We start from the raw sequence: 24,962 nt of genomic DNA, 5'->3' as shown, positions 1-24,962 counted from the left end.
CCTAAAAATGGAGAGGTTTGATCTTCTTGCAGTCCATGGGACTCTCAAGAGTCTCCTCCAGCACCAGAATTCAAAAGCATCCATTCTTCGGCGATCAGCCTTCTTTATGGTCCAGCTCTCACTTCCATACATCACTACTGGGAAAACCATAGCTTTAACTATACGGACCTTTGTTGGCAAGGTGATGTCTCTGCTTTTTAAGATGCTGTCTAGGTTTGTCTTCTCGTGCAAAGTGATTCAAAAATATGGAGAATGGGAAATGAGAAACAAACATGGACAGCTCTGCACATTCCTAGATTCAGCTCAGCCCATTGTCCACACATCCTGCTCATGGTTTTGAATGAGTCGCTCGTGGTCATTCCAGTGTTTCTTGCATCTACTCCTGGACATTGAGAGAAAAGAAGTATCCCTTATGTTGTGAAGTGCCCTGAGATGTCCGGATGAAGGGCAGTACCATACAAATTTAATAAACAAAACAATAATTTAATTCTTTGCTGGTATGACAAGGGAAAAAATATGGGAGTCTCCGAACTCTGAATCAGTGAAATAAATGTCTTCTTCCTGACTCACATTCCAAGGAAGGAAGGTGATTTCTTCCCCACCACAACCACCACCACCTCCTCCTCCTCCTCCCTCTTCTGCAAGCGTCTAACTCCATCCCTCGCCGAGCTTGAATTTCTACTTGACACCAAGTAATTATTATTTTGATTGGAGAAGGTTCCACTTTTAACGCGGCTCAGGGTGTTACTCACAGCATTCCACCCCCTGCAAACTCATGGTAGCAACCGAAGGCATGTGAGGGATTAAATAAAGAAGCCAAATGGATGTCTGCACGTGTGTGTGAGAGAGCCAGCAGAGCAGGAGGACACAAGAAGAGCTGGGGAAGAGGGATCTTCCATGAGAACAGGAGAAGGACAGTGAGAGCAAGGATCAAGCGGTTTAAATGAATTCGGAGGGGAGGAAAACCCAGGCAGAGGAGAACACAAAGGTAGGAACATCCGCAACTCTATCACAAAAGACTTTGGAACAGCCTTGGCCAATATGGAGCCTTCCAGGTGTTTTGGACTGGCTGGGGCTGATAGGAGTTGTGGTCCAAAACATCTGGAAGACCCCAAATGTTTGGCAAAGGCTGCCAGAAGAAGGGCATTTTTCACGTTTTGTTCCAAGCTGCTGTGTTTCGAGCAATCATATCTCCTGTCTGAGATATATCCTGCACTGGGAGCCATTGTTGAAAAGTAGTCTGTTGCCAGGTGATGAATGAAATGCACATCTCAGCTTATGATAACCTTTAAACTTTATTTAGTTAATAGGGCAAAATCTGCAGGCTGCTAACCCTTAGCAAAGGGACACAGGTGGCGCTGTGGTCTACACTACTGAGCCTCTTGGGCTTGCCGATCAGAAGGTCGGTGGTTTGAATCCCCGCAGTGGGGTGAGCTCCCGTTGCTCGGTCCCAGCTCCTGACAACCTAGCAGTTCGAAAGCACACCAAAAAGTGCAAGTAGATAAATAGGTACCGCTCTGGCAGGAAGGTAAACGACATTTCCATGCACTGCTCTGGTTTTGCCAGAAGCGACTTAGTCATGCTGGCCACATGACCCAGAAAAACTGTCTGCAGACAAAAGTCGGCTCCCTCGGCCAGTAAAGAGAGATGAGCGACGCAACCCCAGAGTCGTTTGCAACTGGACTTAACTGTCATGGTCCTTTACCTTTACCTAATCCTTAGCAAATATCCGTAGAGTACGATGGTATACATGCAATAAATAAAACAGATTTTAAAAACCCAGAAATCTGATACTGAACAGTTTCAGGCTATTTAGGGTTTAATATCCAGCGTATTTAAAGAAAGAATGGTTTATTCTACCAGATGCTTCCTAGCTCTATTAAAACTGATGAGCTTTTGAATGACACTTGAGACTTCAGCATTGAATGAAATGCTCCCATGCACTTTCTTCAGATTAACATAGCCCCAATATATCAGTACAAATTGTCCTTATTTATCAGGCGAAGACTCTGGGTTGTATACAACGCTGCACAAGCTGAGTTTTGCTCTTACGACAGGACTGCCGTTTCTTCCCATCCCACTGTGTGCCACCCAAATCTGCTCTTTGTGTGTGTGTGGGTGTCCTCCAATCCTCTGGAGTGGATTTTGAAGGGCTGGAGGGGAGGGGAGTTGACAAAGACGGCCTGTTGCATGAACATATGAAGCAGAGCTGCAGAATTGGATCAAACCCCTTGTGTTCTGATACCTACCTGTGCAAATAGTACTGTTATACTTGTGGCTCCTCAGATGTTGCTGGACTCCCAGCTCCAACCACCCCTGACCACTGAATTGTTCTGTCTGGGGCTGGAAGGAGTTGATGGCAGCTGGACCACCGGTTCCTCATCCCTACAATATATTGTTATGTCACTAGGTGGCACTGGACTACAGACAGTGGCCTCAAAGTTGGGCAGCTTTCAAAGGGGATGAGTCAAAATTCCTGGAGGAAAAACTTTCAGTGGCAACTAATCATGTAAGCCTCCTGAATCAGAGGTAGTTGTACAACTGTACAGTAAAAACCATTTTTAAAAGTTAAAAGCAGACATGAATCATGGTAGAAATACGTGTTCTTAATTGCCTGCATAGGCCTGGAGGAATAGAAAAGTTCCCGGCAGGCGTTTAGAAGTTGAAACATTTGAAATATTTATAAAAACCACCCTTTCTCCAAAGGTGTTCGGGGAGACTTAAAACAAATATATATAAATATCATAACACAAACAGTATAAGCAGGATGCCTCTGAATGTCGATAACTGGAGGGCAGCAGCAGGGGGCGCCGTTGTGTTCATACACTGCTTGGGGGATTCCTATGGGAATCTGGTTGGTCACTATGGGAAATGGGATGTAGGGTCTAGGCAGGCCTTTTTTCTTATCTAGCTACAGGATCTCCTTTCTTTTTTACATAACTGACCCAAAATTTTTTGATGTTTTACAAAGGGACGCTTGCTTTATCACCATATATGATTAACATTCCCCTCCCGCTTTTGAGTTTGCTAGTACATATGATATTAATACTATTATAATACTATATAATACTATTATAATACTATTAATACTTGTAATAATACAAGCGTACAACAATACAAGCGTCCCCTCACTTACGCAGCTCCCACACGCCTAAGTGAAATCACGCCAAGTGAGGAGCACCCTCTAAACACCCTCTCTGTTGCTCTCTTCAATCTATACCAAAAATACTGTATCCAAAATTATCCACAACTAGAATTGAAGCTCTGGGGCTGGCAGGAGGTAGGAGGATGTGTGGGAAAGTGGCTGTGGTAGCTGCGCTACCCCACACATCAGCTGTTAGGCAGGGAGGCTGAGCAGTGCAAACAAAGCCCTGCTGCACCTCTGGTCTCTTCAGGGCTTCCTCTGCCCTCACTGACGTCATCTTCGGGCTCCAGGGAGGGTCTCCTCACGAGCCACAAGGACTCTCCAGCTCTCTCCTGCCGTTTCCAGGCTTGGGTCGAATTATTTCATTTCTTTCCCAGTGCCGTGAGCATAAGCCGGTGTGTGTAAGCGCAGGGGGCGGGAGCCTGTATTCATCAATGTATTTCTGATGGCTTGATGAACTTACTCACAACCCTGGTATTCAAAATAAAACCATAAAGCTTAAAAAAATATCTCAGCCCATTCAGTGTTTCGGCCAAGGACACAGCCCCTTCGATTCTTCCTTTTGTGTCAGATGGCAAAGTAACAAGGAAGACTTCCGTAGATTAAACCAGGGGTGGGGAGCTGGATTATGAGCTTTGATAGGTGTGGGTGGCTCTGGCCACCTATCAGTCACCTGGTCTTACAAAGACATCCGGTGACCTTTTTGTCCTGCTGATGATGAGGGTCTTGTGAAGTCCCTTTCAAAGCACTATCTTTGATCCCAGGCACCTCCAGGCAAGGGGATGGAAGCTTTCCCTCTTTGGAAAGCTGGAGAGCTGCTGTCAGCCAGTGTGGACATTACCAAGCAAGATGGACCAGTGGTCTGACTCAGTGGAAGGCAGTTTCCTATGTTCCTATCTTGGCTTATAAAGCCAAGTTATGATTGTCCGGATGCAGCTGCTGCGAGGAGCCTTGAAAAATGAAGACACCATATGAGCTGCTCCTCAGATAAGCGGTGGAACGAGGCAGCCATTTCCATCCAGTAATGCATTTGTCACAATCAGTTTTGCTACAGGTCAGCTTCTGCTAAAACCTAAATTATTCGTCTCTCTATCCACTGTGTCTGAAACTAGCGTTGTTGCTGTTTACTCGTTTAGTCATGTCCGACTCTTTGTGATCCCATGGACCAGAGCACACCAGGCACTCCTGTCTTCCACTGCCTCCCACAGTTTGGTCAAACTCATGCTGGTAGCTTCGAGAACACTGTCCAACCATCTTGTCCTGTCGTCCCCTTCTTCTTGTGCCCTCCATCTTTCCCAACATCAGGATCTTTTCCAGGGAGTCTTCTCTTCTGCTGAGGTGGCCAAAGTCTTGGAGCCTCAGCTTCAGGATCTGTCCTTCCAGTGAGCACTCAGGGCTGATTTCCTGCAGAATGGAGAGGTTTGATCTTCTTGCAGTCCATGGGACTCTCAAGAGTCTCCTCCAGCACCAGAATTCAAAAGCATCAATTCTTTGGCGATCCGCCTTCTTTATGGTCCAGCTCTCACTTCATTACATCACTGCTGGGGAAACCATAGCTTTAACCATACGGACCTTTGTCGGCAGAAACTAGCGTTATTTGTGTAATTAAGCACTTCAGCAGAGGAGAAACATGAAAACCAATGCAGTAAATAATGTAATTATTTGCATAGCGTTTGCAGACTAAAACAACAACAACACTCAATACCATACATATTTGATTGGGCAGTTTCCAATACTGACCTCCGTCAATGGTGTGCAATTTGCGTTCCTGTTTCCATTTCCCCTCATTCCGGGAATTTGAAAGTTGAAAAATTCAATGTGCCCCAAGTCTTACGGTCTGCTGTGGCAAAGTTACTAACTTACGAAAGTTCATGTAAATTACATTGACGTTTTGTTATTCCACCCCGTTCGTTTCAGCGCAGAGGAAACCCAATGCGTTTGGGGAACGGGAATAAGCACAATCAATTATGTATCATTTGCTTATGATTTGCATGTGCCAAATAGATTGATTTCTCTTTGCAAAACCTGGGGTGCCTGGGTCCATGCTACAAATTATAGGGAGACCTAATGAAAATGAAAGCTTCTTCTTTAGAAAGATGCATATTAACACAGGAGACTGAAATAATCACAGAATTTGGCAGAGGCTGGTTTCCTGCCCTCGGGCACCACGGCACTCGCGTGAACCCCGTGTCCCTTACCGGTGAGGCCAAGTCCGCCCCCACATTCCCCCCGCCTGTTGCAACCCGGCCCACGAAAACAGGTCAGGGGAGGTTTGAGGGAGCTCCTGCAATCCTCAGCCCGCAGAAGAGGGGTGGAGGCTGCGAGGAAGGAATGTTCCCCAACTGCCTGCCTGCCTCTTCTTTAAGTACCAGGAAGGATCCTGAAGGGAATAAAGCACGATTCCCTCTCAGAGCTGCAGCGAGAGCATCTGGAGCAGCCTTCTCGGCACTTCCGAGTGCCGAGGCCACATGAGGATTTTTAGACCCTGAGAAAGTTTGGCTCTGCTGACACCCAAAGGCCCTTGATATGATCTAGGGTAAGTCTGGAGATGCTTCTGGGTTTGCGGCTGTCAGATGGGAAATTTGGTAGGACCTCAGATACACCTCGCCACATATGCCCTTTGGGCGAGTGAAGGCAGCCGGCCATTTAAGTGAGGCGTCACCCTCGGAGGGCGAAAGGGCTGGTCATCCAATTCGGCAGAGTGACGTGCCCACCCTCAGGCACAGTTTGTGGTGCTGTCCAGAAAGGCGTGAATAATCGGTTATTAAGGGCGTCCTATTTTTTACCTAGGGATGCGGGTGGCGCTGTGGGTTAAACCAGAGCCTAGGACTTGCCGATCAGAAGGTCGACGGTTCAAATCCCTGTGACGGGGTGAGCTCCTGTTGCTCGGTCCCTGCTCCTGCCAACCTAGCAGTTCGAAAGTAAATCAAAGTGCAAGTAGATAAATAGGTACCGCTCTGGCGGGAAGCTAAATGGCGTTTCCGTGTGCTGCTCTGGTTCGCCAGAAGCGGCTTAGTCATTCTGGCCACATGACCCGGAAGCTGTACGCCGGCTCCCTCGGCCAGTAAAGCGAGATGAGCGCCGCAACCCCAGAGTCGGCCATGACTGGACCTAATGGTCAGGGGTCCCTTTACCTTTACCTATATTTTACCACTGGAAGTGGATACACCACTCGGGCAGGAGGACTGTCACCAAAATGTAATGGAGAAGGGGCCTCTGGGTAAGGTGGTTGTTCACGCCACGCTGGCAAACGGCGAAGCCAATTTTACCATGCTCTAGCTGCTTCCTCACATTTCCGGCCAGGCGCTGAGAGGCGGTAGAATTCTGCCCACAAGACCAGAAACACAGAGTAGTAAATTCCCCTTGCTCTTTTCGGCAAGACAGCACAGGGCGACCGCATGGGAGTTACGATACCATACGATAATCTTTATTATCATTGTCCCATACCGAACAACGAAATTGGAAATCTACATCAGACATTCAGAAACCAACAAGCCTGTTATCCCAGCTATCCCAGCCTGGTTAGCCCCCTAAAAACTCTGACACCCCATAATATACTCCCATAGAGACTACCTTACACTGGGTGTAAATGGTCATCTTTTTGCACCCAGCTGTGACCTTGGCTTGCAGGTTAGGCTGCTGCTGTTGCTGCTGGCAAAATGGCTTTTTCTCTCCAGGTGTCCTTCACACCTCAGCCAGCCGCAGCTCCCATTAACTTGTGAGCAAGGTCATAGGATCGCAGAGTCGGAAGGGACCACCGTGGTCATCTAGTCCAACCCCCTGCAATCTTTCGCCCAAAGCGGGGCTCGAACTCACAGCCCCTGGATTAAGAGCCTCATGCTCTACCAATTGAGCTAAATGAAATGAAGTTTCCCCAGCCAGTAACGTGGGGGTGAGGAGAGGCTTCACCTGCTGTATTTCTGCCTGTCCCGCAGCTGTTTAAAAGCACAGGTCAGCCTGAATAACGGCTAAGTCTGAGCTTGTAGAGTCAGGTATGCAAATGTAATATTTGTTATTTGTGCATTCTGAATGTTTCCTTGCCGCTTTTCAACCACGCTAGCAGTAGAGGGCAGCAGAGGAGGATGAGAAAGCAGGAAATTCTCTCTTAATCGATAAGCTCTCGTCACTGGTAATTAAAATCCTGGCGTCCCATAATGGCCCTGAAAACTGGGACGCCTCCTCCGCAGCCTTAGTCATGCTCCATTCTTCCCAGCTGGAAAGGAAAGACAGCAGCTGAGGAGTGTGGCTGCCACACCTGATTTTCTGAGTGTTTTTCTGTCAGTCTGTAGCATTTCCAGCTGGTGCGGTTAATTACGCCTTTGCATCCTTTTACACCACCCAGCTCTGATGAGGCCTGCCCACTCTGAGCACTTAAAACTTCCTTTGCCTTTTCCCTTCTCCTTGCCCTTTCCCCTTATGCTCCTAAGAGCCGTACTTCATTAGACTGACGTCCCCATCAGTCCCTGTTTCCTGCTTCCAACAGTGGTCAGCTGGATTTTTCTCTCTCTCTTTTCGCTAGTTTATTTTTTATTGGTTTTCAAATTATTATAGAACCACAGAGATGAACAATTAAAACAAAAACAAAAAAAACCCATAATATGTCCAACTAACAACAGGGCACACATAACCTAAGCGTAATAAGTAGTAACACCTAATTTAGGATCATGACATACTTGAAAACCTGAAACTAAAACGATATGTCATAAAGTCCCACAATGTTGAGTAGACATGAGCAGAATCTACCTGTCCCTTAGAGACCTGTAACCTATGCACTATTTTATCAGCAATACCTAAATTCTATAGATTTTTTATACCGTAATGGTATAATCAGATTTTTCCATTGTTGTGCCATAGAGATCCTGGCAGCTGCGGGCATCCATGTCAGAAGTTCATTTTGGTGAAATGTCCACATAGTATCTGTCCACATATTTATTAGGGGTAACTGAGGAGCAATTGAACATGTGTTTTAATCATCTTTGATGTCTCCTGATAGATTTCATTACAGAATAAGGCACCCTTTGGGCATTCCCAACAAAGATGGAAAAAAGTCCCTTTATCCCCACAGCCTCTCCAACTATTTGGTGATGTATTGCAAGCAATATAAGATAGTTGAATGGGTATGCAATGTATAAGATTTAAGGAACATTCTCTCACATGTGCAGATACAGTGGTACCTCAGTTTAAGAACAGTCCTGTTTACGAATAATTCAGTTTACGAACAATTCGGTTTACGAACAATTCGGTTTACGAACAATTCGGTTTATGAACTCTGCAAAACCGGAAGTAGTGTCCCAGTTTGCAAACTTTACCTCAATCTAAGAACGGAATCTGGAGGCGGGAGGCGTGCCTCGGTTTAAGAACGGTTTCGGTTTAAGAACGGACTTTCAGAATGGATTAAGTTCGTAAACCAAGATACCACTGTACTTAATTGTGTGGCTTATTATTTAAGTGGGTTAAAAAACAACCCAACTAGTCTTCTATTTGTTTTTTAAAGATCCTCAAGGTAGTATACAAGAAATTAAAAAGCTACTATATTTTTTGGGAAAGTTGTTTCTCTGTTTGCTTTTGGACACCTCTTAAGATATTGTAACCCATTTTTGCACAATGGTTCCTGAGATCAAGGACCAGGTTTTCTTCTGTGTTCAGATACAATAGGATGCCATTTTGATTCAAGATGGAGGACTGAACTTTTAGCCACTGGTTTCAAAACTGCACTGATCCGTTGGTTTCTTAGAATTCCCAAGCCATGCCTATTACAATGTTGCTAGTACACAATACACAATAAAATGATAAGGTACAGACTAAAGCAGCAACACAGAATAAAACCAGCAAATGACGTAAAAGTCATGACAGTTCATGTCAAAGATCAGGAAAAAATTATTTTATTTGGGGGGGGGTGGAGCCTATATGACAATAGTAGTTGACAGAGGGGAAATGTCCCTCGGGAGGGAATTCCAAAGCCAGGGAGCTACCACAGAAAAGGTCCCGTCTCTCCTGTAATCACCTACTTAATCTCTGGTGACGAGGGAACATGGGGAAGGGCCTCCGTTGCTGAAAAGCCTACAAGGCAACAGGCATCCCCATTGCTTGCTTTCAGCATCTGGTGTTTACAGGTTGACTGCCTCTCCGCATGGAGGTTCCACATGGAGTGATCATTGCCAATGCAGCTGTTCAGTGGAACCTCCAGGGTGAGATGCAGTTTACCTGTCTGAGTTAGGGACAGTTGTCACCCACCCTGTTCTGTTTATGAGCTCTCCGGGGGGGGGCACTTCACCAATTGGGCTGGACGCTAGGTTACGTGGATCTTTGTCTGATCCAGTAAGGACTTCTTCTAGCCTCCGATGTTCCTCAAAAGGAAATAAAGAATTTCACAATCTGATCTTAGTGCTTCACGGGGCCTTGCCAGGCAATTCACGAACACATGACGGTCTCACCACTGCGTTACTCACTGCGCAAAACAGAGTTTTTTTTCCACTTGGCACAATAGAGAGTGCCAAGTCATTTGAATACCTAGTACAGCAAACTAATTGATTTAGGGTGCCAGCAGATTAAATACAAGCTTCAGAACACTCTTAAGCCTCGTAGTCGCTGCCAGTCAATGAAGTCAGCACGAAGATAGATGTCTGCCCTCGTATCAGGCAGTTTCCCATCTGCCTAGCTGGCCGAGTCATTGCAATCTCTTCCTTCACCTCTCGAAGGAACAAACTAACCTTTGTGACTGAGCTGTGGGTGGCCAGCCGGACGCCGCAGCAGCAGCAGGCAAATGACAGCCCAACTGACTTGTTTAATTCCACGTAGAAGAAAATGAAAAGCAGCCTCCAGCCTTTGTGGAAATACATAAGATAAATGGTGTAGTCAGGATTCTCCTCAAGTGCCAATAATACAATTAAATAGCTTAACAAGGCCACCTGTGTTTATGTTCAGGAAGTTCCCTGCTCCCTTAGGCACACTCAACACAAAATTGATGGATAACAGGCCTTAAACGGTTGCCTGCGACAGTGGGCTGCTTCCCTCCCAGCTACCTGAGCTGGAAGAGGCGTAGTATTCTGCTTTAGGCAACCGGTTGCAGGGGGTGGGCCTGTGGTGTGGGAAAAGTGTGCATACGAGTGTCAGATCGGCTACAGTTACACAGTCCTTGAAAGGATGCTCACAGTAAGCGGTAGATGAATGACAGTTTTGGTTTCTCTCCGTTTCTCATTTTTTAAACCTCCAGTTCCACACATTTTCCCATCAGGGTGCACTAAAAAAATAAAAATATAATAATAATAATAATAATAATAATAATAGCCCTAATGAGAACTCATCAACGTTTTAGTGGGAATTTCTACTAATATACACATTTTACCAGATATACACTTAAATAAAAGCAACTTCCTCATATATAATACATTTCTGCACATCACTTTAACATATATATGAGCCAAAACCGAGGGGCAGCTTCTCCTGCCCCAGCTCCACTCTTGCACAGCTCCCATTCATTTCAGCGGGAACTTCTCAATGGACTGTAACGCGCAAGTCGGTGTTAGAATTGCGACAGCAGAGATCATTCTGCGTGTAATTTAAGGGTTAATTCCCTCAACTAGCCAGGGGGGGCAGGAGGAGCTGTTGCTTAGCAACCAGTCAAAGTGGCATCATCTTTGTTGCAGTAGCACAGGCTCGGATTGGCTGTGTAGTTCTGAGGGAGATTGAGCTCTGCGTGCTTTGTTGAATGTCTCACTGCTTTGTACAAGGTCTAATGTAAGGAAAACAAAACCTCTCTGTCCTTTTACACCGGTGTTTTCTGTTTGTTTGTTTGTTTTCCAGTTCCCCCAGTAAAGTGTTATCAGGACTTCTTTTCTCTCTGGACCCTGCCTGCGTTATCTAAGTGACTTTGCTAACCGCCCGCGCTGCCTTTTCCCCAATCTGCCAGCGCCGCTCTTATTGACACCCAGTATTCCTTGCCTTAGCCAGAGGCAGCCCTCCCTATAACTTAAGACCCCGGGATCCTTCTCCAGACGTTTGGAAAGGCCTCGCTGCCTTGAGAGATCTCAGAGCCTTTGCTCCTTTCTGCATCCTATCCGTTCCTTCTCTTCGTCACAAAATAGAGCACCAAAAAACAAACACACCCAGATCTCTGCAAAGCTCCGCAGGACTCCAAGGCCTGGGAACGAAGCCCATCCTAGGAAGATTTGGGGAAAAGAGAATTCCAGAAGTTTCCAGACTTGTCCATAACTTAGGCCAGGTTCTGGCTATCTTTGCCACATGCAATTCACGCCTTACACTATCAAATGTTTGCCCCGAGTCCAGGTACATCACGTCTTCTCAACCAATTTTTTTTTGAGGGTGGTGGGGTGCGGCAAAGCAATAGGAGAATTGTGACAAGCTTTTCTTCCCATGTTTGTTTTTAAACCATGTTCTCAAAATGTCATTACGGGAGGTATGGGTGGTACTTGATTTCTAAAAGGGCAAATTCCAGGCCTTAATTCTAAGTATGTTTTGGGAGTGGGGCCAGTGGCAGTTGTTGAAGGGTGAGAGAAAGGCTCTCTGTACATGCACTTTATTTATTATCTACAGTGGTGCCCCACAAGACAAATGCCTTGCAAGACGGAAAACCTGCTAGACGAAAGGGTTTTCCGTTTTGGAGGTGCTTCGCAAAACGAATTTCCTATGGGCTTGCTTCGCAAGACGAAAATGTCTTGCGAGTTCCTGCGGGGTTTTTTTCCTCCCCCCCTTTTCCCAAGCCGCTAAGCCGCTAATCAGCTGATCCGCTAAGCTGCTAATCAGCTGATCCGCTAAGCCGCTAATAGCGCTAATCCGCTAATGGGCTTGCTTCGCAAGACGAAAAAACTGCAAGACGAAGAGACTCGCGGAACGGATTCTTTTCGTCTTGCGAGGCACCACTGTATTATAGACCATTAATTGAAACATATCTCATTAAATGGGGCTAAAATGGAATGGATGTGGCCTAAAGTCTGGTAGTACCTGGGAGAGTGATGGCTGCTTATATGGCTGGGTCGGATTCTGTCGGGCTCTTCTTGTTAAGTTTATATGTATAAGTTCCAATTGTTCCAATATTGTTAAGTTCCAATGTCTTGGTTCAAACCCAAATATGACAGATTCCATTGTGGCTCGGCTCCTCACCCAACTCAACGCCCTTCTGTCCCCAAGTCCTTCTCAAAGGGCCAGTATTTTTGAAATCAAAAGCAGAGTTGAGAGTAGCTATTTTGAAGAAAGGACGACCGCCCACAGCAGTCTCCCTCAAAAAGGACATTGCAGCAAGCCATTTTGCCATTTGCCAAAAGCTCTCTTCCTCTCAGACTTCATATTTTCTGTAGAAAGTCTCTCGATATTCACCAGTCTCGCTCGGCCTTTTGAATTGGCGACTCCAGGCGGGTTCTTGTCCTTGGGGGACTGGATTTGGACCCCAGGGTGTCCAGTGGCCGATTCTCTCCTTTAACGGGTTTGAATTTTTGCAAGCGGAGCATAATATAACCAGAGAAACTCCCAAGGCACTTCGCTGCCCCCTCCCCTGGGAAAAAGGAGATGAAAGCAGGCAGCAAATGACATTCAACAAATACTTTGCTTGCTTTCCGTAATACATCGGCTCTCCTAAATGCACCAGCCTTTTTTCAAGGTATTGTTTAAAAAGAAAAAGGCTCTCTCTAGTTGATAGGAGAGCAGGGTTGTGTGGCCTTCCTTGACTCAGCCCTCCTCCGTCACATTCCCACCTCTTCAATAACCAGTCACCAACCACTTAATGCGCTGCGGAGCCATTATCTTTCTCAGGTGACTGAGATATTTGTCTTGCTAATTTGTTTTGTTGGTATGCGAAGGCAGATTTCAGGATGCGTTCCAACTTTTTGCCACGCCTCCTGGATATTTCGTTCCGCTCGGTTTTTAACCTTGGGTAGACTGAGGAAATGCGTGCCGTCGTTTCTGTTTCGTCAGCTGTACCTGCCCGGACAGGTACATCGCCACATTGCTTCCTTTGGGCTTTTTGACAATTCCACCACCCAACCCCCCAAAAAAAAATCTGGTGGGGAAGAGGGAGAGAATTACAGCCACAGTGGCACACTGACACAACTGCCTGAAATACAGTTTTGGAAAAGAAGTTTAGCTGCCTAAGGCAACTGCTGAGACTGGTCTCTTTCTCTCTTGCAGGGTCCCAACTATCTGGGGACTCTGGTGAGTTTGCCTCCTGCAGCTCCACCACCTCCACTTCCACCTCCAGCTCCTGCTCCAGCTCCACCTCCTGCTCTAGATCTAGATCTAGCTCCAGCTCCAGCTCCACCGATGAGCTGCTGCAACGACGAGATCACCAGGTTGCATCGCTGCGAAGACCACCATGACGGAGGCTGCCCATGCTCTGGCGAGGGCTCGCATTGCTCGAACGCGGAATCCCACAGCCGGAAAGGTAAGCCCTTTCCTGACTCACGGCAGCTGAGTTTGGGTGTAGTATGGGAGAGCGGGTCAGGTCATCCCGTTTATTTATTGTTGCGTTCGTACCCCGCCTGTGCTCTAAGGTACGTGTTGAGCTCAGGTGCCCGTGGTTCTCCCTTGCCCGGGTTTATTATCACAACGACCCTGCGAGGTAGCTTCGGCTGAGAGGAGGTGACTGGCCCAAGGCCACTCAGTGAGCTTCGTGGCGGACAGGGGGTTTCAAACTAGGTACCCCAGGTTTAAATCCCGTTGGCTCCCCATTAAAACGTGTGTTAAAAGAACCAATATGCCGTATTTTTTGCTCTATAAGACGCACCAGACCACAAGACGCACCTAGTTTTTGGAGGAGGAAAACAAGAAAAAAAATATTCTGAATCTCAGAAGCCAGAACAGCAAGAGGGATCGCTGCGCGGTGAAAGCAGCAATCCCTCTTGCTGTTCTGGCTTCTGGGATAGCTGCGCAGCCTGCATTCGCCCCATAAGACGCACACACATTTCCTCTTACTTTTTAGGAGGGAAAAAGAGAATCTAAAAATACGGTACTCTAAAAATTGGAATGGTAGGAATTGTTTTCGAATTTCATCTTCCAATTGTTAAATCTGAGCATCAACAGGACTTCTGTTCTTCGTTTTTTGGAACAAAACGTGTATCACTTTACCACTTTCTTCGGATCCCCAACAATAGTTTTCTTAAACAGAAACTGAAAAAAGTTGTTTATACAGTAGGCTTCCTACTCACCACCTGAATTTAAAAAATAATAATAATTCTCAGAAGGTTAACTGCCAATTAGAACTTTTGTTTTGTTGCAGCGAACAATTTCTGTAAGTAGGAAGTTAATTAGTGCTTACCTCCGAAACATATTTGAATAGTTATTTCATTAATTAGCATAATACGTCAAGCCCTCAGTTGCTTAACAACTTCTCCTTCTTTTTCAAATACTTTGCAACAAGCATTAGGGCTGCCATTCAGAAGTTATGAACTGAATTGCTAGCTTTTGCTTCCTGATGTGGCGCTTCAAGTTATGTCAGAAACAAACTCAGGGATAAGTTACTGAATCCAACTGCCATCGTTTTAACAGCTCAACAATTCTCTTTGCAGATTTCCTAAGAACACTTTTTCTATCTTAATTACTTTACACCTTCAACAATTTCCCATCACATGAGGGGGAAAGTCCTTGCATCTAGCATGGATGCGATACCCTTGGGAGTAATATCTTTTAAGGAATATTAATAAAGCAGCCCCATTTTTATAAATTTAATGCCGTGCTTGCACTTAAAACTCTTGTACTTAGATCTATTTCTTTTTATATTTATTTTCACAAGATCCTCAGTAAGAATTTTTTCTTTATTCAAAAAAAAAGAAGCCCTTCATCATTTGAATTCATAGCTGTAATTGCTGTATTCATTTGTGAGCCACTTCCTGGTCAGTTAGCCCCTTCTTTGAAGCCTATACCTCAAATCCCTAATGTGAAAGATTGATGTTCCTGCACTTGAATTTTGCATTATTTCTGCTTGATTTAAACAACAACAACAACAGCAGAAACTGAAGCCCGGTTCTGACACCGTCATGGGTTATGCTACTTCAGACTACAGATAGGGGCACATATAAATAAATTCACTACATGGGGGAAAATCCTTGCACAAAAAACCTAGCCTAAGCTTCCCCTGACATTCTAATTTTGTGTGTGGAGGGAATTATTGCTATGGAAGAGCATTCAGCAGTGTGAATCTTTTCCTGCAGTTTAGAATGGTACAGCCCAGACTCCGTACACAGACTTGACTTTAGCCAGTTCTTAGGCACTAAAGTTCCTATTTCTTTGAGGAACAACAGGCTCAATCTGGAAAAAAAATGCAGGAGGAAATTGGCGATTGTGAAGCATTGCATTTTATTTTGACAACAGCCCTGTGAGGTATGTTAGGCCGAGGCGTGGTGTGTGGCCCAAGGCCACCGGCGAGAATCATGACTGGATGAGGGGAAGGATTTGAACTCAAGATCTACCCTGTCAAAGTCCAGCACTCTGTTAATTTAGGGTCTGTCTTAAAACATGCCTTGGCCTGAAAGCACATGGGACAGCCACTTTGTTGAAGCTAAGCAGTTTTGGGTCTGGATGGAAAGCCTTCCTTTGCTATTTTATTATTTTCATCATGAAAGTGAGACAGAATATATTGGTGTTTTCCACCAGTTTGGAGCGGTAGCTCTTTTTCTGAATGGGTGTGTGTGTGTTGCTGTTACTTTTTGCATGCCTGTTTGCAGAGCGTTAAGGGAATTCTGGAATGTAGGTCACACCTGAATAGTAGCAATGTAATTTATGTGTTTTAAACCATTACAGTGGGTGGCGTGTGCAGAAGAGAAGGCCTGGATGTTACAGGAACACCCAGGGGAGGAAGTGCTGTTGTGCATCTTAGCATTCTGTGGACAAGAGACGCATTTCACTCCCGCCAGGGCATTCCCTGTTGACGGAGGCTTTACTACCCACTGCCAACCCTCAAGTATGCAAAATTAGGCTTGGATGCACGTGGACTATTGCTCTAGGGCGGTTCATAAAAAACGTTTTTTAAAAAAATGCCTGCTCCAAAGGTCTTATCTTACTACCCTAGGGATTATATAGCTATATCTGAAATTTCATACTGTACTTAACTGGTCTTCTAGAGCTCATCGTTATTTTCATTCCTTTTGCAACATTTTGAAAGAGAGTTTTACCTTGATGTTGCTTGAGCAAGCAATGTGCACGAGCAGGATGCTTCATTTTTGGTAAACGAGGAGTCAGACCGTAAAAGGATTGTTGCTGCAACAGCCACTGCTGGCCAATATACTGGACTTAACTGGTCCTCTAGCGTTCATCATTCTTTTCACTCCAGACATATCTGAAATTTCATGCATATTAGTTAATATCTTGACCCTCCTCCACGAAAACAGCTGTTTACTTGGCCGTTTTCCTACGTCGTGAAGGCCGAAATTTCAATTCAGTGGAGCAGGGTCAAGGCATTAACTGATATGCATGAAATTTCAGATATAGCTATATAATCCCTAGTGTAATAAGATAAGACCTTTGGAGCAGGCATTTTTTAAAATATAATAAATTTATGAACCGCCGTAATATTTCTCTGTGGTACAGCAGGTACTTTAAGTACAGAAAGCCCCAGGTAGAACTGGGAAAGATTCCTGCCTGAAACCTCAGCACAGATAATTCTAAGCTAGATGCAGCCAAGCTAGTGGCAAACGTATTGCTCTGATATAGTCATTTGGACAGCCCTGGACCTCTATGTACACTACCCAGGCTTGCAGCCCAAGGAGGTTCCTGCTGTGCTGCTAATGCATTTCACCCCCGGAGGTGGACTCCATTTACTCTCAAGACAGACAGCTGCCAACCAGATGGGCCAATGGGATCCACTGGCATAAGGCAGGTCCCTGTGCTCTTCTGATGGAGAATACCTGTGCAGCGTCATAAGCCTGTGTGGCTGGGTGGACATGGGGAGTGTTGCCGGACAGGATTTCCCAGAGGCAGAATGTCAGACGCCCTGCGAGGCTTCTCTTGTCCCTGAACGTCCTCATGATTAACAGGGCCAGGTGGGAGATGCAACATGAGTAATGCACTACACCCTCTTGTGGCATAGGAATATCTGGAAATGATGCCAAGCAGCCGGAAATTCCAGAGCCAATTCCGTTGTAAGGCGGAAACGCGGGAGATTTAGGAGCCTATCGCCACGTTTCTGTCATTGGAACGTATCTGTGCCATCCCCGAGTCAAAATAATCTTAGGGTGCTTTTGTTCTTTAATAATGTTTAGGGGTACATGGACAAAAGTACAGAGAGCATGCATGACCTCATGATGGTGAAAAATAGTAATTTTCCTACTCATCTTGAAATACTGCCCCTCAGGGAGGCCAAACTTTCACCAGTAAAACACCACACATCCACATTCCACACTGCTTCACACATTAAACGCTCGCTTCTGTCTGAGAATCAGGAAACACCATTAAGGGAAATGAGGCCACCATCACGGGTAGCAACAGAACTGACGATTCACCGTGCTAGAGAAGAAACTAACATTATTATTATTTTTTTAAAAAAGTTTCTTCTCCTGTTAGATTCACAAAATGTTTAGGGGTATGTGTACCCCTGCGTCCCCCCAGAAAAAAAGTACTGGGGCTATGCGCCGCAAATGACAAAAATTGTAATGAGAAGCAAAAATAAAACAAAAGAAGCTATACTCTATTTTAGTATATTTATATTTAGTGTATTTTAGTATATCTAAGTTTTTAAATATATAAATATAAAGTTTTAATATTTACTTTTAGCAGAAGTGATTTACTGTGGTAAGGTGACAGAGTACTTTAGTTGCACAAACCTAAATTTCTGATATGCACTTGAATCCCCTCTGCAAAGTACTGACCGCCTAGAGGCCAAATTTTTCCTGGTCCTGAATTTTGAACCAGGAATTGTCTAACCGCATGTATGCCTTGCTCACAAACCTCACGGTTGAACTCCACCCATCGGTAAAAGTAAAGGTAAAGAGACGCCTAACCATTAGGCCCAGTCATGGCCGACTCTGGGGTTGCGGCGCTCATCTCGCTTTATGGCCATGTGGCCAGCATGTGGCGAACCAGAGCAGCGCATGGAAACGCCGTTTACCTTCCCACCAGAGCGGTACCTATTTATCTACTTGCACTTCTGATGTGCTTTCAAACTGCTAGGTCGGCAGGAGCAGGGACCGAGCAACAGGAGCTCGCCGAACTCCACCCATCGGTACACAACCTAATTTTGCTGGAGAAGAAATCTCCAAGAGTCTCTAACAATTAAGGGACTTTAAAGCTCACCTCAGCTTCCTGTTCAGTCACTGAATAGGCAAATAAAAAGACTTATAAAAAGCGCTTACAGTTGCCATTAATTCCACTGAATAATTATCTAAGTTTCCAAGACAGTGATGGGGATTCTTTTTTAAGAGTCCTGTAAAAATGGTTCCTCCGTGCTGATTTGTGGGCCCAGGAAACTGGTGTGGATGGAATAGGGGACATCCAGCATTCCCAATACAACTTCATTTACCCTTCTCTTTCATCTTTGTATTTTAATAAAACATTCCAGTAACCTAACTACCGTGCTTGCTCTCACTTAGCCATTACGGTCCTGCCTCCTTCAGTCGGAGGGCCTGGGGCTGGCTAAATGGGGAACACAAAAGCTGTTATGCACGTCACCTTAATCATAAGAGTGCAACTGGCATTTTACTGAACTGAGAGTCAAATAAGAAACTGAAAGTAAAAGTGCAAAGTAGCTTACAATTTAAAGGAACAGTATTAGGGAGCAGTGTTTGTCCAGTGTCACATTTTTCTGCAATATCCCCTTAACCATGCCATTAGCAATAAGCTTTGCAAGAGAAGAGTTGCCAGATGAAACCTTGCAGGACTCAGTGTTTGAAATTAGCCAGGCGCCAGGAGCATTTTGCACCTAGCTTTCAACCACTTGCAACCAAGCGAAGATGCCTGGGTGCAAGGATGGATGGTGCCTGGCATCTTTACTGATCTGGCCTGTTTTCACACACTAATACCCCAGTTTGCAGAATTCTATCAATTATATTTCATCTCCACAATCAGAATGGATTTCTCGAACCAAAATGCTTTTTCTGTGCAGCCTGAGCAGGGACAGACACTTTTAAGCAAAGGGGGTCAGAAAAGGCCAATATATATGTGGACTATCCCTGGATCAAGTGACTTTTATTCTCAGAGTTCTTAAGCAAGCTCAAGGTTGTCATCTGAACTAGTCATAGTCAACCCATCAAATGACAACTAGATATTCTGTTCTGGCGACTGTAAGTTTGGTTTAAGGAGATATTTGAAGAGGAGGAGTTTGGATTTGATATCCTGCTTTATCACTACCCGAAGGATTTTCAAAGCGGCTAACATTCTCCTTTCCCTTCCTTCCGCACAACAAACACTCTGTGAGGTGAGTGGGGCTGAGAGACTTCAAAGAAGTGTGACTGGCCCAAGGTCACCCAGCAGCTGCATGTGGAGGAGCGGGGAAGCGAACCCGGTTCACCAGATTACGAGACTACCACACTTAACCACTACACCACACTGGCTCACATTATCACCTACCTTATATATCTGAGTTTCTAACACTGCAGAAACCGCTTAGGAAGGGAGCAGTTTTCATCCCTGCCTTTTCTAGAACTGCAGGCTTTCCTGTTCCCACAGCTAGCATTAAAACATGCTGCCCAATTATGGGCACTTCCAAGCGTTCTCTATTTTCAGCAGGGATTCAGTTACATACTGGCAAACTTGCATTTAAACTTGCGGTTAAAAGTTGATTTGCTGCTCTTGTGCAACAAACCTGCTTCCCTCTTCACCGCACCCAAAATCTAACTTTTTGCACTAAGGAAAGAATCGGCAAAATGCCCTGGGAAGTGTAGGGTAACAATTGTTTCACACAGCATCACCTACTGGTCTTCAGCTGGTCTGATCTAAGGTGGGTTTACCATGCAAAATATATGGTAAAAAAATTAAGAAATGGGTCGCCAAAGGCATGTCTGGCTTAAAAGTAGGTCTGAAAGGTTTGACGATACCTGATCTAACCTCTCCAAAAACAGACCAGAAAGATTGCTCAATAAACAGCCAACATTGTCTGACCTCCCTGCAAACTTTGTGCAAACCCATCAGGACGAACGCCGACAGCCAGGTCATCTGAAAGCCACCCCAGTTATCTCCTGCTGCCCTATCTATGCTGGTTCACAGTTTACGAATGCTGTATTCTTTTCCTCTCCTCAGATATCCTGACGGAAGATGACATTTACTGCTGCTCCCTTTCCAAGACATTGTGCCACACCTCCACACCCGTCACAGTGGGGTTCTACTCCCCCTGTGGAAACCGCCTGCATTCGCTACTTGATCATATTGGAAGTAAGTCCCGGGCAAAAAAAAAAAAGCATCAACTGGGTGGAAGGGGTGGGGGAGCAATCCAAGTTTTTCTTGGGTATTCAGTAATAATAGGGAGGAAAGCCCTGCCCCTGTGCCTCCTAACATGGATTTTTGCCATAAACAGGCCTTTTTCTCTAGCCTGTCCATTCAATCAGGATTTTGTTATTTAAGAGACAAGCACAAATGTACAGTGGTGCCTCGGGTTGCATACGCTTCAGGTTACATACGCTTCAGGTCACAGACTCCGCTAACCCAGAAATAATACCTCGGGTTAAGAACTTTGCTTCAGGATGAGAACAGAAATTGTGCTCCGGCGGCGCGGCGGCAGCTGGAGGCCCCATTAGCTAAAGTGGTGCTTCAGGTTAAGAACATTTTCAGGTTAAGAACGGACCTCCGGAACAAATTAAGTACTTAACCCGAGGTACCACTGTATTGCTCATTTGCCAGTCAGGCTGTCCCACATGCACGGACAATAAAAGTAAAATACGTACATGCATAATGCATCAAGCCACACTAAAATATGGATTAAAAATTATACAATTACAACTGGCTTACGTGTATTAACATAATATTAACATCTAAAGTGGCATGTAAGTGTTTTCCACTTCCCTCAAGCCAATTTTACAAATTGCACACTCCTAAGTGCTGTGTAGTAATCTGCTTCGGCCAACTCAAAGAGAACTTTTGCTTGACGGGGGAAGTTAAGCAGATTCTTCCTGCAGTGCTCTCCCCGGCAATAAGGGGCTCAATTAAACAGCTTCTCGGATCTAAATACAAGGGGCATTCTGATAAAAAAGGCTACCAGGTTCTCTACCTTCAGGCATGTACAAAAGAGTGATGATGAGTGAAGGTGTAGAGTCATAAAACTGTAGAGTTGGGAGCCTGAGCATCATCTAGTCCCACTCCCTGAAATGCAGGAATCACAGGGAAAGAATCCCTGAAAAATGGCCATCCAACCCATTAAAAAACCTTCAGTGGAGTCCTCCACCTTCCAAGGGAGTCCGTTCCACTGTTGAGCAGCTCTCACAGCCAGAATGTTGGAATCTCCTTTCTACGTTGAAGGGAGGAGGGATAGTAGCTGGTCCCTACATCTCATCTCACTTTTGAAAGGCTAATGGCTTTTTGTTCCACTTTGGCAGAATGCATGCACAAGGAAACCATCCGGAGAGAAGAAAACGAGTACAGGAGGACACATGAGAAGCCCCGGATACCGGAAGGATGGAACTACCTGACCCTCCTATGGTACTTGGTGTTCTATGAGCCAGTCATCACAGAGGTTCATCTCAGGAGGAAGAACATTGACTTCATGTTCCTAAGATTCAGCGCCTGGGAATACGCCGGCAGTGACAAGCTGTGGGCTGGGCTGGTCACCACCTTGTGCGACCGCATCCGCCACCAATTCGGGCCTCTGCCTCTGAGCTTCTACCACGTGGTGGGGAGCAAGCCCCACTTTGCCTCTGGGTTCAGCCAGAAGGAGTGGAGGCTCAAAAAGAAAGCCTCGTTTGCCGCCGGAGGGTTCCTGACCATCTTGCTAGCTGGCATTGGCCTGGCCACAACCGCGTACCTTGTGCCAGGGCTGAGGGACGGCACTGTCTTGAAGATCCTCGCCGCCTCCTTGGCCAGCGTTACCGGTTCAGGGGCCTTGGTGGCCATTGCTCCGGTGATTAAGCACCTGATCATCAGCCAGAAGAAGAAGATCGAGAGCATGACCAGCAATGAGAAATTCACCAGCCACCTGGGCTTCATGAGCGCTGTGAAGAAAGAGATTGCGCTCCTCACCAACTTCGTGTATTACATGGAGATCTTTGAGAGGCGGCGGCTGAGGATTGTCTTTGAGATTACCAACTTGGACATGTGCTACCCAGAACGAGTCATCGGGGTCCTGAACGCCATCAACACCCTGCTTTCAGACACCAACGCCCCCTTCATCTTCATCCTGGTGGTGGACCCTTGCGTCATCGTCTCTTGCTTGGAGGAAGCCAGCTGCATGAAGGGCATGGCTGACAACGGCTACCTCTACCTCAACCGCACGGTGACGCTGCCTTTCTCCATCCCGGAAATTGGCCAGAGGGCAAAGCTAAGGTTTCTGCACGAGGCCTTCCAGAGCCGGGAGGACTTGATGTACAACATCATCACGAGAAACGTGGAGCAGGGGATCAAAAGATCCAAAGGGAAGGGAAGGGCCTTGGGAGACATGGAAGCGTCGGCAGAGATGGACCAACAACAGATCGACGCTCAGGCCGTGCAGTACATCCATGAGGCTTTCCACTGCTTGCATGACGAATTCGATTCCCTTTCCAGGTACATCCCAGACAGTATTGTCCAGATGAAGAGAATCGTCAACACCATCCCCATCACTATCCGGCTGATGGCCCAGCAGCATGTCTTGAGACATGCCATCTGCCCCCGGTCGGTGGCGGCCTGGGTCGTCATGGCCAACCAATGGCCTTGCCGCTTGAGCTGGATACTGCAGTGCATGGAGGACAGGCGGCAGTGCCACACAGGGGGCGAGGACGGCGAGGAAACCATGTGGCACGTCTTCGCGGAGAACTGCAAGGAGCTCTTCTCCCATCATACGGTGCTTCAGAACATCATGGCGTTGGACAACGACCCTGAACTCTTCGAGAACTTCTTGTGGCACGATTTCCCTTTCACCGTGAAGGAAGGGGAGAAGTACGTGAGGTACACCGTCAACTTGGACCACTCCATAAGGTACCGGATGGGGCAGCTGCGGTCCCTGGCTTCCCTGGAAAGGGACTACCTCAAAGAATTAGCTTCTCTGGAAAAGGACAAAGATAAGGAGAAAGAAGCAGCTTCCTTGGAAAAGGAGGAGGGCAGAGAAGCAGCCAATTCAGGCAGGATGGTGTAAGACAGAGGGTTTACAGGGGTCTGTTGGAAGGTTATCAAACGTTCTGTAATAAGGTATGACCAGTCATGGTGGACAAGCTATTTGAGAGACGATTTTGCCTGCGTTGCCCATTTATCCCTTTGGTGTGGATCAGCGAATGAGTGTCGGCTGTGTTCCCAGGGTGGGGTTTCCCAAACTGTGAGCTTCACCCAGGTGGTTCCGCGGTGTCAGTGGATTTCTGGCATAGCCGTCACATTTTCAACTGTACCTTTTATTTATTCTTCTGTGTTTTATTGCACTGCAATTTGAATTCTGTGAAATGCGGCTGTGACACAACAAAATACAGTATGTAAGAAATTAAAGGAAGCAATAAAAATGCAATTAGAAAAACCTACTGGACCACAGCTGCTGAAACGGCAGAAAAACCAGTCAGTGCCCCCACCCCAGCAATTCGCTGACTTCAATGCAGGGTGATGGGGGAGGCCTAAACATCCTAGAATCCTCTGGGAAAGGCACTGGGCATTGTGGCAGACAAGTTTACGGTGGGAAGTGCTTCTTGATGTCTGGGAAGTTTGAAAGCCAATTTACCATCAGCTGAGGAACGCACATCAATCTGCAGCGGGAGACGGGATTAGGAGAGACTTCGGGCGTTCCCACACGTGATGCTAAATGGGCCACATTTGAACTTCCTTCTGTTCTTTTTGCGAAACTTAATGGAAGCTGTGAATACAGGAACGAATGTGAAGAGAAGGGAAATGAGTGCTGCTGTACCCAATGAAGGATTTAGATTTGCGCAACAAGCTGATTGAATTATTTAAGGTGTTTAAATAAGTTTTGTTTGTGGAGGGGAGAGAATATGGATGCTGAGCGACATCTACAGCAGGGCTGTGTGTATCTCACAAATGGAGAAACAGCAGCTCCGTCTGGCAAGGGCTCCAGTTCTCTCTCTCTCTCCCCCTCACTTTTGGGCTTTCTGCCTTCTGCCATATCAGTCCCTTTGGACACTGCTGGCAGGTAGGGAAGGGTCAAACCAGTCTAATTTCTTCTCCATGCCACTTTTGTACTGATTCTGTGATGACTCTGCATTCATCTTCTTTAAATAAAAAAATAAACCTGTGCAAGAATTTGCATTTAAATATGACGTTTTGAATGTATTTTCTCTCAAAGCACACATTTCTACTGTTTTGATGCTTCTTCTTTTTTGAGCTAACAAGTGCACCAGAACATTCAGGAAGTTTTAAAAAAAACTAGCGGATAATCCAGTTCAAACCTGCACATTAGTCCAAGCAGTAAGAATCAGGTCAGGTAATCTGCAAAGACTGAATTCCTTAAGCAGCAGCAGCAGCATACATTATGATATATCAACCCATACTTTATTCAGGTTCCAGCATTTGCTTTCCTTTGCTGTAGCGTTTCGGTTTTTAAAAGGCAGGTAAGCACACAGCCCTGAGCTGTGTGTGTAAAATTTAAAAATGATCGTCTTATACCCAGTTAGAGAGCTAAGCCTGCAATCCATTGAAGTCAATGGGGCTTCTGAGCAGACATGCATAGGATTTTGCTGCACGTTACATTTGTTGGAATTGCAACAGCCTTTGCTAACCTGGCTCCCTTAGAGATGTTTTAGACTACAACATCTGGAGGGGG

General features: G+C 45.9%; 1 protein-coding gene across 6 annotated transcripts; it reads left to right on the top strand.

The window, feature by feature from the left end:
- The first annotated feature begins 583 nt into the window (after positions 1 to 583).
- Positions 584 to 24,454, top strand: NKPD1 (NTPase KAP family P-loop domain containing 1). 6 transcript variants are annotated; one of them, XM_082231067.1, is made up of 5 exons: positions 584 to 988; positions 10,949 to 11,431; positions 13,286 to 13,538; positions 20,321 to 20,452; positions 21,610 to 24,454. In XM_082231067.1, the coding sequence occupies exons 2-5, from the start codon at positions 11,387 to 11,389 to the stop codon at positions 23,337 to 23,339; spliced, it is 2,160 nt and encodes a 719-aa protein (XP_082087193.1). In that variant the 5' UTR covers positions 584 to 988; positions 10,949 to 11,386; the 3' UTR covers positions 23,340 to 24,454. The 6 variants fall into 6 exon arrangements, with proteins under 6 accessions (XP_082087193.1, XP_082087191.1, XP_082087192.1 ...); XM_082231066.1 differs by lacking the exon at positions 584 to 988 and adding an exon at positions 5,391 to 5,681; XM_082231068.1 differs by lacking the exon at positions 584 to 988 and adding an exon at positions 6,148 to 8,226.
- Positions 24,455 to 24,962: the final 508 nt, after the last annotated feature.

The sequence above is a fragment of the Podarcis vaucheri genome, assembly GCF_965113315.1.
Source record: "Podarcis vaucheri genome assembly, chromosome: 7".
NCBI lineage: Eukaryota > Metazoa > Chordata > Lepidosauria > Squamata > Lacertidae > Podarcis > Podarcis vaucheri.
Note: the sequence above shows the minus strand (reverse complement) of the source record. Positions and strands in the feature narration are given on the sequence as shown.

What these genes read in the sequence shown, in the direction of transcription:
- NKPD1 (XM_082231064.1), top strand. Translation starts at nt 12,950, where the DNA reads ATGCGAAGGCAGATTTCAGGATGCGTTCCAACTTTTTGCCACGCCTCC. An exon ending in AGCTGTACCTGCCCGGACAG is followed by an intron (nt 13,091 to 13,285) that starts GTACATCGCCAC and finishes TCTCTCTTGCAG; the next exon opens with GGTCCCAACTATCTGGGGAC. An exon ending in GGAATCCCACAGCCGGAAAG is followed by an intron (nt 13,539 to 20,320) that starts GTAAGCCCTTTC and finishes TCCTCTCCTCAG; the next exon opens with ATATCCTGACGGAAGATGAC.